This window comes from Zootoca vivipara, chromosome 16 (genome assembly GCF_965207765.1).
Source record: "Zootoca vivipara chromosome 16, rZooViv2.hap1.1, whole genome shotgun sequence".
Classification (NCBI taxonomy): domain Eukaryota; kingdom Metazoa; phylum Chordata; class Lepidosauria; order Squamata; family Lacertidae; genus Zootoca; species Zootoca vivipara.
The window spans coordinates 11476590-11492733 of NC_142599.1; the positions used below are offsets into that span (position 1 = coordinate 11476590).

General features: G+C 41.9%; 1 protein-coding gene and 1 non-coding gene across 2 annotated transcripts; both read right to left on the bottom strand.

Annotated features, from left to right (window-relative positions):
* Nucleotides 1-395: 395 nt before the first annotated feature.
* RANBP1 (RAN binding protein 1) lies at nt 396-15003 on the bottom strand. Its single transcript, XM_035099482.3, has 6 exons — nt 14741-15003; nt 11727-11863; nt 10345-10502; nt 9314-9442; nt 7891-7953; nt 396-905 (listed from the first exon to the last, which is right to left on the bottom strand). Exons 1-6 carry the CDS (start codon nt 14753-14755, stop codon nt 787-789), a joined length of 621 nt encoding a protein of 206 aa, XP_034955373.1. The 5' UTR covers nt 14756-15003; the 3' UTR covers nt 396-786.
* Nucleotides 1898-2025, bottom strand: LOC118076636 (small nucleolar RNA SNORA77). Its single transcript, XR_004691538.2, has one exon. It is a non-coding gene; the product is annotated as a small nucleolar RNA SNORA77 (small nucleolar RNA).
* Nucleotides 15004-16144: the final 1141 nt, after the last annotated feature.

Sequence of the window (16144 nt, forward strand, 5' to 3'; positions counted from 1 at the left end):
TAGCTTAAACTGAAGATTTAAAGAGATCGTAGTGAACTGGGCTTCATGTCCCATCTATTCCGCAAACTGCTTGTGATCATAAAGTTTTCCAGACAGCACATTCTTGTTCTGCATGGAGAAATATTTGTAATATAGTAAAGTCTTAAGCTTCATTGTTGCCAACCAGCATCACTTTCAGCCATGGCAAATTCAGAACGTATATTCTGCCATGCTTGGCCAACTACAATGGACCATTAGAAACCATAAGTATGCGGAAATCCATTGGAGGATTATGACATTGGGTACGCCATTTTCCGTAACAAAGTTTCACGAAACACATACGTTCACTCAAACCCCACTTACAAGGAAAATATAGAGTATCTTGTTTCATTCATTAACAGCTTTCAGTCACAGTATATGAGAAACATCTTTATTACCTGCACTTTTTCTACTGGTATAATTCAGTTATACTACATCTCATCTAAAGATATGCACTGAAAAATATAACCCAAGGTAATAATTGCAGCCACACATCTGAAGCATACAGAAAATTCATTCCGTCCTTTGACACCATTTTCAAACTTTTATTCACTCTCTTGGATGACTATAAATAAGTGTTTCCACTATGGAAAAGAAAGTTTAGCACAGTACATTTTCATGACTGGGGAATGGATTTTTTCTGAAGATCTCTTCAAAAAGGGCAAAAAGTTAGAAAAAAAAGTGAATGTTGTAATACAGTTCTTTATAAAGTCCCTTGTAAAAATTAAAAAAATTAAGAAAAAAATAGAACACAAGGCCCAAGATTATTTATTGCTTTTCTTCAGTTTTCTCCTTGACTTCTTTCTCAGATTCTTTGATCTCCTCCTTTACAGAAAGTTCTTCTAGTTTCTCGGCAACTTTATCAGCACTATCATTTTTTTCTGTTCCTATTAAAAAATGTTTAAAGATATTATTAGATTGTGCAGTAGGTAATATGGAAACATGTCAAAAAGATCTGAGAGAACAATATAGTATTATGTATGGTGTAATAATGCAAGACAATCAGTGTGGCAAATGCTGTGATTTGAACAACAGATAAGCCAGATTCAAAACTCCACTTATTGGAGCAGCCTTGCGAAAACTGCTACATTTCTGCTCAGCTTACCCAAGAGGGATACTGTTGTAACATGCAATAACCCACCCTATGTGTATTGCCCCAAGTTCTTTGGAGGAAGCAGGGTAATTTGGTTAGGATAAAAGACACGCAACTACAAGCCCAGGAGGGAAGAAGGAAAAGGCAGACTAGAGCACTATAATGTGGCAGACCACATCCCTTCTCATTGGTTGGTTCCTGACTTTCCAAGTTCTCACAGGCAGGTCCTTATGGCACTCAGATCATAAGCAGCGGAGTTTTTAAAAAAGATGATATCCAAATGTTACATTATTCGAAAAGTAGAAGCTCTCTATTGCAACATGTCTAAGTTTTTATGCCTTCAGGATAATCCGCACGGAAAAGTAATGCTTCATAGTTTGAAAAACCATGAACTCAAAGGGGGGGGGGATCTCCCCTTCTTACCCAAAGATTTTGAATTGCTAACCATTAATACAATTTTAATCACAAAGCAACTAGCTATTCCACTGTAACAAAGTGTTGCAAGAAAGAAACAATTTCGGAATGTTCTGCTATATATATATATATATATATATATATATATATATATATATATATATATATATCCATGCAGAGCTATGACGCTCTGAGACTAACACTTCATGTTTTGAGGAGTACATAAAAAGTCAATTTAATACTAAGAGTCTCTCTTAAGAAATCCCAACGTCAATATTTTTAAAAAATTGTAACATTTCTATACCTCAAATTCATCAGTAATAATAGAGCACCTGGAATCATAGAATTGTGGATTGGAAAGGACAACAAGGGTCATCTGTACCAAGATCAATTGAAACGGACTTCCACAAGTAGGGAGTGTTCACAACATCCTGGATTACTCTAGCAGGCCTAAAAAGCACCGTAACTGAATATTGCAGTCAGGCACAGAGTGAGCCTGCTATTAAGCATAAAAGATTGCTTACCTGTTAATCATGTCCCTGAACACTTGATGTTAGAGCCCTGCACAATCAGACCAAAAGTCGATCTAGTTTAGCATCCTGTTCTAACGGGCCAACCAGATACTTATGAGAGGCCCACAAGTAGGACACAAATGCAACAACACTCCAGCGTAACTCCCCCACTATGACTAACAGCCATTGATAGCATCCTCTGACTGCCTGACCCTCTTCTAAAGGCATCTGAGTTGGTGGCGATGATCACATATTCTTGTAATAAATTCCGTACCTATACAGTGGTACCTTGGTTTACGAACTTAATCCATTCTGGAAGTCTGTTCTTAAACCAAGGCGTGCTTTCCCATAGCAGCGGGGGACTCAATTTACAAATGGAACACACTCAACAGGAAGCGAAACATGTTCTGCTTCCAAGGCAAAGTTCACAAACCAAAACACCTACTTCTGGGTTTGCAGCATTCTTAATCCAAGTTGTTCATAAACTAAGATGTTCTTAAACCAAGGTACCACTGTATGTGTTGTGCGAAGTACTTATTTTTGTCTATCCTGAATCTCCACCTGCGTTCTTAAGAGGAATTTGCAAAAATTCAACTTATCCTTGATTGTGGATACTGAGCTACTTATTGGTTATATGCCATCAGGCTGCAATCACTCATATCACAAACTTCAAAAAAAATGGATGTACCATGCTGTATTAGAAGCAAAAAAACTTGTTTTGATGAATTGGGAGAGCTGCAAAAAGATTCCATTGAGCACATGGATAAATGTGAATAAATCTGGAACAAATATTTAAGCGATAAGGCAGATAGTGGTGGGAGGTAGAGGGAGGAGAGATGTTGGAAAATATTGTTTAAAAAGGTATAGTCATAGGTATATCAGTGTATCCAAATCTGAACTGTCAAATTGTTATAAATGTTATTTTGGTTTATGTTGTATGTGTCTTTTGCGGTTGATGTTTGTATCAAAAAATTGATTAATTTTTTTTAAAAGCACAACTTCATTTCCTTAGCAGCTGCTTGCAGGGCAGAGACATCCAGATGTCAGGTAATCCTGTCAATTGTGGCTAAGAGTTCCTTGATCACAAGAACACCATGTTTGATAGTGAACAACATCCAGTTTGACTAGTGAGTGATGTGCAAGGAACTGAGATCAAGCACTGAAAACTTTTTCTTTAAAAGGGTATAGTAAGCCCCACTTGTATCAAATGGAGGAAAACGTGAGCACAATTGTACCTTGGTTCTCAAACGTAATCCGTTCCGGATGGCCATTCGACTTCCTAAAACGTTTGCAAACCAAGGTGCGGCTTCTGATTGGCTACAGGAGCTTCCTGCACCCACTCGGAAGCTGCGTCGGATGTTCGGCTTCCAAAAATGTTTGCAAACCGGAACACTTACTTCCAGGTTTATGGAGTTCGGGAGCCAAAATGTACAAGTACCAAGGCTTTCAGGAACCAAGGTATGACTGTAACTGAGAAGAGGTTCCTTTGCTTCCCCTCTCACATGTCAGAAACAGAAACAAGGCAAAAACACTCAGGGCCATTTGAAAAGCAGAAATCATGTACAGGCAAGCCAAGAGCATCAGAGCACAATGGAATTCCCCTAAGATAAAGGATGCTGTACAAGTCTTTCAGTTCACATGTAACATGCCATGCCAAGCTTATCATATGAAAGACCTGCAATACCCTGGATGATCTCAGTGTGACTTGGATGGCTGATGGCTTTAGCACAACTCAAAAAATACAACTAGCTTGTCAGAAAAGCTTATAGGATGCTGGAAATGGGAATTGCTTCAAACATACAGGTCCCCATTGTCTCTTTCAACTACTGTAGGTAGGGATGTAATTTGCTACCGGTATGTTTTTAATGTGAAAAGCTATTATCTTGTCTAGGGGTGGTGATAATGGTGGAGAAAGATTTCTTAGAAATACTCTGAATGTAGAAGTCACTGTTTTTAAGAAACTTCTCAGGCTTTGAGCTGTGCTTAAATTTAAATAAAATTGTTATGTACTGGAATAATTAGATGCCGGGCCAAGGGAACAGGTGTGTTCCTTAATTACCGTATATAGAATTATAGAATGCATTAGTTGGTCATCCTCTTTCTGGCTTATATATTAAGGAAATGTTTTGCATTTTTCTACTTTTGTACAATCATATAATTTAGTTGGAAGGGATCCAAAAGGCCATCTGCTCCAATCCCCTGCGATGCAGGAATCTTAACGAGATCATACATAACAGAAGGCCATCAAGCCTCTGCTAAAACAACTTCCAAGGAAGGGGAGTCCATCAACTCTCATTGGAGCCTGTTCCACTTTCAAATAGCTCTTAGTGTCAGAATTTTCTTCTTTTGTTTAGTTGGAATTTCCCTCTTGCAACTTGAATCCATTGGTTCGGATCCTAGCCTCTGGAGCAGGTGAAAACAAGCTTGTTCCCTCTTCCATGCGACAGCCCTTTAGATATTTGAAGATGGCAATCATAACTCTTCTCAGTCTCCTCTTTTCAAAGCTAAACATGTCCAATTCTCTCAACCATTCCTCATAAGGCTTGGTTTCCAGGCTCCTGATCATCTTGGTTGCCCTCCTCTGCTTGTCAATAACCTTATTAAATTGTGGCGCCCAGAACTGGACTTGTTACTCCAAATGTGTTCTGACCAAGGCAAGACCAACAGAGCAGGATGATTACTTCCGTTGATCAGGACACTAGACTTCTGTTGATGCAGCCTAGAATAACATTAGCTTTTTTGTTGTTGCTGCATCACAGTTGACTCATGTTAAGCCTGTGGTCTACTAAGACCCCTGGATCATTTCCACATGTACTAATGGCAAGCCAGGTGTCCCCCATCTTATATTTGTGCAGTTTGTCTTCCTGCACAAAGTGCAGAACCTTATATTTGTCCCTGCTGAAATTTATTTTGCTAGCTTGGGCCATGGTCTCAAATTTGCTAAGGTCATCTTGAATCTGTCTTTCTTTCTAAGTGCTCACAGACGGATGATTTAATTATTTGCTCCTAGGACCTTTGCTGGTATTGACATCGAGCTAATTAGTCCGCAGTCAGTTACCTGGGTCGTCTTCTCCCCACTTTTTGAAGATGGGGACATTTCCCTGCCTCCAGTCTGCAGGGACTTCACTTGTTCTCCAAGTATTCTCAAAGTTTATAGACAGAGGCTCTGAGATTACATCTGCAAGCTCATTTAACACCACTGGGTGCAGCTCATCAGGCCTTGGGAAATTTGAATTCATTTACATGCCACCTCTTTTCCTATCATGGGCTGCAGCTCCCTCCTTGCAACATTTGTTCTGTTATCACCAGGTTGGGCACTGCTTTTCTTTTGAGTGAAGACAGAGGCAAAGTAGGTGTTGAGTAGTTTAAACATATTATTTTAACCTCTCTTGAAAACCTGAGCTTTGGCCCACCTGACCTTCTCTCTGCAACTGTTGGCTACTCTCCTTTGTGATTTCCCCTTTCTTCCTTTCCTTATATATGTCCTCTTAAATCTCAGCCCATCTGTAAGCACTTATGCAGCTACACTAGTTTCCTTAGAACAGGCATCCCCCAATAATAATAATAATAAATATTATTTATTTATACCCCGCCCATCTGGCTGGGTTTCCCCAGCCACTCTGGGCGGCTTCCAACCGAATATTAAAACAGTACAGCATCAAACATTAAAAACTTCCCTAAACTGCGGCCCTCCAGATGTTTTCGCCTACAACTCCCATGATCCCTAGCTAACAGGACCAGAGGTCAGGGATGATGAGAATTGTAGTCCAAAACATCTGGAGGGCCAAAGTTTGGGGAAGCCTGCCGTAGAAGTTTCCCACTTTTCTTGTTGGAATTGTCTACCTTTGTATCTTCAACATTCCACTTTTTAAAAAACTCTCATTCTTCTTGGACTCCCTTCTCTTTGAGTATTTCTTCTCTTTGAATATTCCTTTAGCTTTGGCTTCTCTTTGAGTATTCATTTAGCTTTTTAAGATCAGCCTTCTTAAAGTCCAGAGCAAATATCTGACTACACTCAGATTTTCCTTGCCTCTGTATCATTTGTCAATCACTTCCTGGTAAGTACCAGGTCCAGGAGAGATGATCCTCTTGTTGCTTCTTCCACTTTCTTGCAGTTTCCTGCCCTTTAGCAGGTTTCTGGAGCAACACTCCTGTGCATCAGTGAATCTGTTATCCTCAGTACCAGGTGTCTCCTTGTAGTCTGTAATGTCCTCTCCCTCTTTCTCAGAGTTTAATTTAAAGCTTTCCCAACCAGGTTCATGAGACTCTTAGCAAATGCACTCTTGCCAACTGCCACGAGGTACAACCCATCTCTTGCCAGACACCCGTCCTCAAAGAAGCAGAGAACATGGTCCAAGAAGCTAAACCTTTCCTGACATCACCTGTGCCACCAGTGGTTTACTTCCAGCATTTTCCTCTTCCTGTGCCCCAATCTTCAACAGAAGGAATGATGAAAATACCACCTGTGCCCCAGGGCCCTTCAGCTCCCTGCCCAGAGTGTCAAAGTTCCTTGCTATACGTTGAAGCTGCATCTCACAGTATCATTTGTACCCATGAATCAGAAGGGGTTGTTGTCGTCAGTGCGCTTTATAAAACTTGGCAACCTCTCTGTCACATTGTGAATTGTTGCACCTGAAGACAGTTCATCACCCAAGACATTCTGTTAAACCTGCACTCCTGTCTCTGTCCCCCTCAGCAGGGAGTCACCTACTACCAACACACTTCTCTTCCATCTCTGGGGAGTGACAGGAATTGTTCTTCACACTGCACCTTCCACAGTCACCTCTATGTATTCTGAGGTCTGCAACTACTGTACTTTCTCGTCTAGCCCAGAATTGGTGTCCATTGGCATGGAATTGATTTTGCAGCTCCAGTGTCACAGCATGGCTCCCGACAGTACTGCTTCTGTGTGTCATGTTCCTCCAGGTGTTCATTTCCTGCAATGGGCAACCTTCCTCCTTCCTAGGGGCATCCCACATGTGATGCTGTTTCAAGAGAGTCCACTCTGCTCTAATGAGAAATTCCTCACCTTGCCCAGTAGTAGGGCTTGATTTGTTTAACCATGCATGTGAAACAGATTAAGGTTGAATGTCCTAGCACAGACTCATACAAGTACAATTTATTAAGTCCAGGCTCTTTGCTTGTTGTGAATGCAGCCAATATGGCAAATGAGTTAGTCATCACTGGATATGTAAACAGCGTGTGTTGGACTTCTTATGCAAAGACCATGCATCTTGTTTTTATTTCCAATTGTTCTCCAAGATTACATACTGTTTCTTGCAACTGCCATAATTTTAGTACCTTATGTGAAAGCCAGCTTGTCTATCCTCAAACCAGCATGTAAGAGTGCTAACAATGCCCAATTTGCTTCTCTCTTTAGCAATAAATTGCTTTGAATGAAGTTAACTAAACTTTTCTGACATTGCTAAGCTGTGGGGTATCATCAAGAAATTCTAAAATAAGGTAAATAGCAAGACGAGACAGTAACGCTGAAAGGTTCAGAGATTCATGTTACTAAAGATTATGGAAAAAGGAAATACCACCTCACTGCAAGCCTCTTTAACTCTTACATTTCTGCTTAAGTAAATGAGGATCAAAAAGAGAATCTAAAACTTGGTATATAGTACAAAATAATAATAATAATAATAATAATAATAATAATAATAATAATAATTTATTATTGGCCAAGTACATTTTCCAACATACTTGGAATTTGTTTTGGCTACATTGCAATGTAAACATAAGTTATGTTTATTAAAATGCAAGTTATTCTGGCAGTTCAGGGGCTTTTGCAGAATTGTTTGCAGTCTCCTGACTGCAGTATTTCTTCATCAGAAGAAAAAAAATTCTTACCTTTCTTTCCCTTATCAACTTCATCCCTACATTCTTCAAATTTTGCCTTGAATTTCTGTGCATCTGTTTTAAGAAAATAAAGTATTATAAAAAGTGCTGCAATGGATCTAGACACAACTTAAAGCAAGTAACGTTTTTTCCTCTGGTACCTCAGATTGCATGAACTCATCCTCTTTGTATCTAGACCAGAGCTTTCCAAACTTTCAATGTTGACAAGACACTTTTTAGACATGCATCATTTTACTAGCAAACCAGAGGTTAAACTAACCCATTTCCAGCCCTGGGAGGAGCATGGAGAGTGTTTGTGTGACACACCTACAAACTGCAGCTGACACACTAACGTATTGAGACAGTTTGGAAAGCTCTGGTCTTGACAATACCTATGATCTAGTAAAGCCACATGTACATATGCAGTCTAGAGTATCTGAGTTTCTAGAACTCTTTATAATTTTCAGTGTAAAATGCACACTTTGATGTTTTGCTGGACAAGTAGGTGCAGTGGAGATTTGTATCATAAGACCTACCGAATAACTAGATCTTAAACTAGAGTTCATGTACTAGCATCACTGCCAGATTTTTCTTTAATAAACAAGAGAGTTAATAAAAGCAAAAAGGATTTCTGATAAAGATAGCATATCAATACTTTCCTAACTATCATACAATGGAAGTTGTCAATTGGTACCAAGTTACACTACAATATGTTAGCATAAATGACCACTTGAGGTCACTGTTGCTCAATGCTAGATAGTGAGAAATGTCATTCATAAAAAAGGCATTTTTATTCCATAGGCCGGAAAACAAGAAACAAAGGCCTGTGTCTGATTTGCTTCCCCCCATCCCCAACTTCAAGTCCGTAAAGCCAATTTCACACTATGCACAGAAAGTAAAGTTGTGCTCCATTTCCCTGGGTTTACTGAATGGCTTACATGCAACAGCTAACTATGCTCCTCACTGGCACACTACAAGAAGATGACAACACAGAACCTGAAGGTTGCTATGGTAGTAAGTCAATATACCAACAGAAGATACTTTTTATAGAAATAACAGCTACATTTGGCCAGGACACATGAGAGCAGAACACAATAACCTTTGCTTCCACTTGTTAAGAGGCAAAGATTTAAGGACCTCTAAAATCCTATCAATCCAAAAAGTAAATCCATTATACTTAATTTTCTTGCTCACAATTTGCATAATGTGACCTATAAAAAAATTTGAAATAGCCCAGACTGCCTACTTTGTAGAAGTCATGTGAAGTGTTCTTTAAGCATTAACAGAGTACTGTACTAGTATAGAGGGTAGCCTGATTCATTACAGAAAAAATTGATACAATGGAATACAAAACATTCAGTTTACAATCACTTCACATGTCTTCATACATACACAGCAATTTTAAGTGATCAAAATTATGTTGCTTTTAACTTACTTTCTGCATTTAAAAACCGAATTGCCAGAAGTTCTGGCTTAGGACTCTCATCTGCAAAATCAGCATGTGTATTCCACACCCATGCCCTGTCACTTCCTGCATTGGGCTTCAGCTCCATTAAAGGTGTAACTAGAAAGGAAAAGCGGGAGGGGGGGGGAGAGAGAGAAAAGTAGCTGGGCACAGCAAGTACTAGAGAAAACAACACAGCCTCCTTAACTGTCTGCCTGAAGATATTTACCTTATCAGCAACATAAGATTGCTAAAAATGCATTTAAGTTCTAGTCTAGCCTATTTACCAATGAATGTGACTAGATTTTATTCACAATTAGGACTACATTCCAGAATCTTGCCGCTACCCATTAGGACTAGTTTTCTGAAACCTACTACATAGCGTGGCATGTTTTTCATGCGATTATTGTTAAGACATGTGAAGGTTTTGCTGTCATCTTTGAACTAAAGAAGGTTGGACTATAGGTGACTGGGCCCTGAGTAGTTTTTTTCCTTTGCACAGTGCAGTTCCCTTGCCTTGCTTAAAGCTACTTGCATGTCTTTGTGAAATACCGTATTTTTCCGTGTATAAGACTAGGTTTCTTTTCTACCAAAAAAAAAAAAAGTTTAAAATTGGGGCTCGTCTTATACACGGGTAGTGCTGAGGGGTGTTTTCTTAATTTGGAGTCCCCAAAAATAGGGGGTGTCTTATACATGGAAAAATAGGGTCTGCTTCTGGCATACTGGATTATATGACTCAATGTATGGAGGTTGTATCTGAAGGACTTTTGCTAAGAGAAGGTAAACTACATAGCTTCTTGATCCTTTCATCCTCCAGTTCTGAAAGGGTGGGACCCAACATCACACCAACTGATGACGCAAGCAGAAGCTCACTGTGCAAGTGGCCTTGGGTATAACTCTTCCTTAGTAACCAGAACCAGAAGGACCTTCCCCACCTTCTGTCCCTATTATTGTTTCCTTTCTTGCTATTACAGCAAAATAAGTAGAACTGTACAATGAGTGCAGGGTACCAAATCACATACTGTAATGATTTGCACAGATTTTTAGGGTTTTATCTCTCCTCATCAAGAGACGAATGGTCCCCTTCTCTTTGTGCTTCAGAAGCTTTACATCACCAGTGCCTCGTTCTTTCCATTCAGGAAGATCGTTTTCTGATGCAAACCGGAAGAGTTTTGCTCGCCTTTTGGGGAGGGGACACAAAATGAAAACAAGGCATAGCTTAGTTTATGCATGGAACTTTTTACCAGATTTTTCACTGAATTGGGATCTTTTAACATGAATCCTCCATATGAATGTACATTTGATATGCTTCCCTCCCCTACACAATTTGTTTTCCCAATATTTTCTCTCAAAAAATACACACAAGTTGTTGTGGGGGACATACTATTCCTTACTAAAGACAGTAGCACTAGGCTTCTAGTTTACTATAGGTAAATTGGGAAGAAATATCTGTTGAAAAAAGTTAGTCTCTCTTTTCATATGTGTATGTATTTTTATAAAGGGAAAGGGACCCCTGACCGTTAGGTCCAGTCGCAGACGACTCTGGGGTTGCAGCGCTCATCTCGCTTTACTGGCCGAGGGAGTCATGTGGCCAGCATGACTAAGCCGCTTCTGGAGAACCAGAGCAGCGAACGGAAACGACGTTTACCTTCCCGCCGGAGAGATTCCTATTTATCTATTTGCACTTTGACGTGCTTTATTTTACACTTTCAAGTTGCTTTGGGACATTCTGTTGTGGGATGTGATTCATAAATTCAAGCTCCCCTTGTTCAGTCCCTGCTCCTGCCAACCTAGCAGTTCGAAAGCACACAGTGCAAGTAGATAAATAGGTGACTGGCGGGAAGGTAAATGGCGTTTCCGTGCACTGCTCTGGTTCGCCAGAAGCGGCTTAGTCATGCTGGCCACATGATCCGGAAGCTGTACGCCGGCTCCCTCGGCCAGTAAAGCGAAATGAGCACCACAACCCCAGAGTCATCCGTGACTGGACCTAATGGTCAGGGGTCCCTTTACCTTTTATATGATAGAAAACACTAGTTTCTGTCACAGAAATGGAAACCAACTTTGCACTCCTCGTTTCTAGGTAAGTGGATAACTGTTCAGTAAAAAAAAGATAGCCGTTCTATCTCACTGAGAATTGCTACAGAATAAAGCCTTAAGTAGTTGAAGACAGACTACCACATGTTAAAAGTTTGGCAATTCAAGATTTACATTGCCATCTAGAAAAAAACAGTTGTACTGAAAAAATCCCATATCGCAAAGCTTGGACACTATTTTCTGACATTTTGGTGGCCTAATAAAGGCACTGCCCTAGACAACATGTACACATGCTGCAACCCTTCAGCTTATCAATATGCCCCAACCCAGATTTTGGAAGTTACTGATGCACTATTCTTATTGTACTTACATCTTAAAGAGTTCTTCCTCATCTTCTTCAAGAGTTTTGATCTCTTGCTCAGGAAGAGAAACTATGGGCTCAAACTGAGGGTCATGGTTAGAATCATCTACGTTGTCAGGTGCTAAGTCATGTTCCTCATGTGTGTCCTGTGGAAAAAGTCACACGATGAACCTTAAAACAAAATTGCTAAGAGGCTTGTGATATTTTATTCAAAAAGACCCCCAATAATAAAAATGCAAGATCTTATGAACTTGCACATCTTAGCCATTTAATCCAATTTTTCTATTTTGATGTGGAAGCGATGGTTACATTCATTTTACTAATTAATGTAACAAGTATATACATCAGTCTTGTACTTAAAAGCCAGCCTAGTCAAGCAGAAATTCCATGCTGATGAGTGAGCTGGTGAAGGGGGCTCCACCCCTCCTCTAGTCTGCTTGTTAGAGGCTTGCAGCCCACACTTTCATCCTCACCACAAAAAAATGGAGCTTTCTCCTTTGGAAGCCACAACTTTAAGGGCTGAGGACATGGTTCACTCAACCACATGCCTTTTGATACCAATGACAATGTGATGCTCATGGATTAGCTCAGAGTTAAGAACTGCCAGTATTGTTGTTCACTGGATTTTTCCTACTCAAAGGACCAGTTTCAGAGTTGCACTGAGTGACTTGGCCTCCTGATAATTATGTTATTGGGTGTGCAGGGTGCCATCTTCTCTCCAATGCTGTTTACTTATATGAAGTTGCTTGAAACAGTAATTATGAAATTGGAGCATATTGTCATCAATAAGCTGATGACAGCCGTCTCTATTTCTCAGTAACATCTGAGTCAGGTGAGGACATACAAGTCCAGAACCAGTGCCTCAATGCAGTGATGGTCTAAAAATGAATCTGGACATGGCAGAAGTCCTGTGGGAAGGTGGTTCCCAAGTCTGAGAACTGGGATCCAAAGGAGCAAGTGTGTAACCATGGGATGTCCCTGGAGTCAGCTTTGAACTGAAGGACCTGGTGGGCACAATGGCTAGGAGTACTTCCCCCCCCCCCAGCTTTGGCTAGTGCACTAGCTATTATCATTTATGAACCGGGATAGCCTTGCTACTGTGCCTCGTGCATCAACCACCTCAAGACTGGATTACTGCAATGTGCACTTAAGTGGGGCTGTTCTTAGGGTTGGTCTGGAAGCTGCAGCTAGAGCAAAATAAAGTGGCTGGGATGCTGACTGAGACATCCTACCATGTATATACTATACCACTCTTAAAAGCAGGCATAGGCAAACTCGGCCCTTCAGATGTTTTGGGACTACAACTCCCATCATTCCTGACCACTGGTCATGTTAGCTAGGGATGATGAGAGTTGTAGTCCCAAAAGATCTGGAGGGCTGAGATTGCCTATGCCTGCTTAAAAGTGTGGCAGCGGCTGCTAATATGCAACTAGAACAGGTTTAATGCTTTAATCTTTACCTACAAAGCCATAAACAACCTGGGACTAACTTACCTGAAGGAGCACCTTTCCGAAAATCAACCTGGCTGGTCACTAAGATTCTTGGATGAGGAGGCCCTCCTAGTCGTGTCACTGTATACAGAGGCTCTTTAAACTGTGATCAGAGGGTTGGTCTTTTCAACAGTAGCACCCTCTCTGTGAAACCAGCTCCCTCTGAATACACCTACATTTATACAATTCTAGTGCTTGATGAAAAACAATTTATTTTCTGAAACTTTGACTGGGCAGTAATGCCAATTTTTAACTTACCTGTTGTTGATCTAGCAGCTGCTGTTTAATCTGAATGGTGCCTGCTTTTTTGTACACCATCTTATTCTTACATATGAAAAGGCAATATAGAACTAGGATGCCAAGGACAGGGGGAATCCTCCCAAAGGCAGGGGATTGCTAATCTGTCTATTAGCAATGTGAGGTGTCAGAGAAAGTACAGCAGCTCCAACGCTTTTAGTTGGTGATCAAAAGATGGGGGGGTAGAAACCAAATTAAGGAAATACAAATATCACTATTTTAAACAAAGTTTTCTCTTTGTAGAATGTGCACAACAAAATTACTAAATTAAAATTGGTATTGTGGGATTTAAAACCTAGGTATATAAACGGTTTGACTGTGCTTAGTAGCTATTTTATCTTCTGGGCCAATTATCAGGTTTTTAATTGTGCCCTCCCACTGTTTAGTTTTGTTTTCCTACCCATCCCTTCTATCATGCCGAATATATCAAACGAGCAAATCCGCAGCCCCTTTTATATTGTGAAGGCCTGCGGCCTTAATGGATTCAACTGCCTCTTCCTCCAGCCAAGCGGGTGCACAGGATTGCATTCCTAGAAATACTAGGTAAGTATGACAAGCAGCAGCAGCCACCTTCTGCATCCTATTTGAAGCCTTATGGCCCTGAGCGCGCTTTCAATGCGGGTGTTCTATCCGACATTTAAAAAATTGAAATACTAACGAGAGGACATCGCTGTGACAAAACCCGGCTCTCTGAAGGAGAAGCGGGGATGGGCAGCGGAGCACGTGGGGCGGCCTCCTCCTCCTCCAGCAGGCGGGGAGGGGGGAGATCGCAGCACACCCACACACCCCGGGGCTGGAGACAGAGACGAGCCCTCCAAAAAAAAAGGTGGTGGTGGTGGTGGGCTTTATAGAAATTATTACAAACCCAAGGGAACGCCACGTCCCAGCAAGCGCGAATCGCGCGCAGCACGTTGCTGCTGCGGCGGCCCTGCCTGCGCGCCTTGGAGAAGGATAGGAGGCCCTAGGCCTTGTTAAGACGGGGGGTGGGGTGGCGGGGAGAGAGAAACTGCTACCAGGCAGCGCTGAAGCAGCTCGTGGAAAGCGGGAGGGGAAATAAGGGGCGTCAACAGATTAATAAACCTGAGGTGGGGGAGGGGGAATGAGTCAAAGAGGGCGGCCTAGTCTCAGGCTTTCTCTCTCCAATCCCCCACCCCCGCCCCTGGGACCTCCTTTAACTGCTCCCCGCTCTCGATTTTGAAGCTCGCCGGCGCTTTTTGTCCCCCACTCGAGTCTCACCTTCGTCTCGGCCATGGCGGGGGCTGGCGTGGCGTCGTCTCTTTCCTAAGCAGCCAGGCTCGGGTAAGGCGCGTCTCTCGTCAAATGTAGCCGCTTCTTTTCTCTGCCTCTTGTTTCTCGCCGCCTCCGGGCGCGACCTTTCCCTGCCTGGATTTTCGCTCCGTCCCGTCCGTCGACCGACCGTTCGCCCGCCTCCTGGCCTACACTTTCTGCCTCGCACGCTCCTTCAGTGCCGCTGCTGCCGCCGCTGCTCCGCCCCCTCCGTCGTTCGCGCTCCCCGCCCCCTCCTTTCCCCTCATTCCCGCAGCCCGCGCCGTTGCCGCAGGGGCTGATGGGAAAACGAGGCTCTTTAGTTCCCTCACGAGGCCCCGTGACGCCATTGCAACTGGGCGGTGTAGCGCGACATCCTTAAGGGCATATAGCTTGCAGGAATCCTAAATTAAATTTCATTTTGTGTAGCCTCGAAGACATTACGAAAGATATACAATACAAAAACACACACAAGATAAAAACCAGATTAAAACCAGACATTCTGTCAGATGAGAGCTTGGCGGCTGCCCTTCTAAAGGCATTAACCATCCACACAAGGAGGAAAAAAATGGTCGCTCTAAAAGTAAAACGGGCCACTTTTTTCTGAGGCAGAGGAGTACCCGTCCACTAATAAAAAGTTAATCAAATGCCCTTTCGATCTCCCAGCTGATAGACTTAAATCTTTGGAAAAAGGCTGGTCAGAAATCCTCGCAGATTGGGCAAAACCTGTAAATAGTAGTGCAAATCCGCAGGGACGTTTATCTCTACATGAGCAAAGTTCTTTTCAATCCGTGGAGCTGGCGCTGTTAAAAAAAAAAGTACATGAAAACCCACTCCGTACTAATAAAATTAATAATAATTTTATTTATACCCTGACCACTCTGGGTGGCTTCCAACAAATCATAAAACTTCAGGAAAACATCGGAAAAGTTATGTAGTTCTCCTTGACATCTGAACGGTTTTCCACAGGGAGGGCGCCACTAACCACTATGCTAAACGTTCTTGTTTAGGGAAGAGTCTGCCCAGATATGTAGAAAGTTGACTTGTGTTTCATCAGGTTGTGCTTTTTTTTTAAAGCTTATTGATGATTTTAACTATTTGTGAATGTTTTATTGAATTGATATCACTCCCGGAGGTCTCGGGGCGGCTCACGCCAGAACCTCAGCGGCTTCCGCCCCCTTAACTTAAAATGGCTGCCGCGCGTGGCGAATCCGAGGTGGGTTTGGGCGGAGGCAGTTGAAGTAATGAGATGAAGCATGATGGGACAGAGCGGGAAAGGGCTCTGGCAGCTTCGCTTATAACTTTTTAAAATTATTTTATGGGTGGATACAATGTATTGAACACAAAAGTCTTCGGCACATTTATGAGGCTACC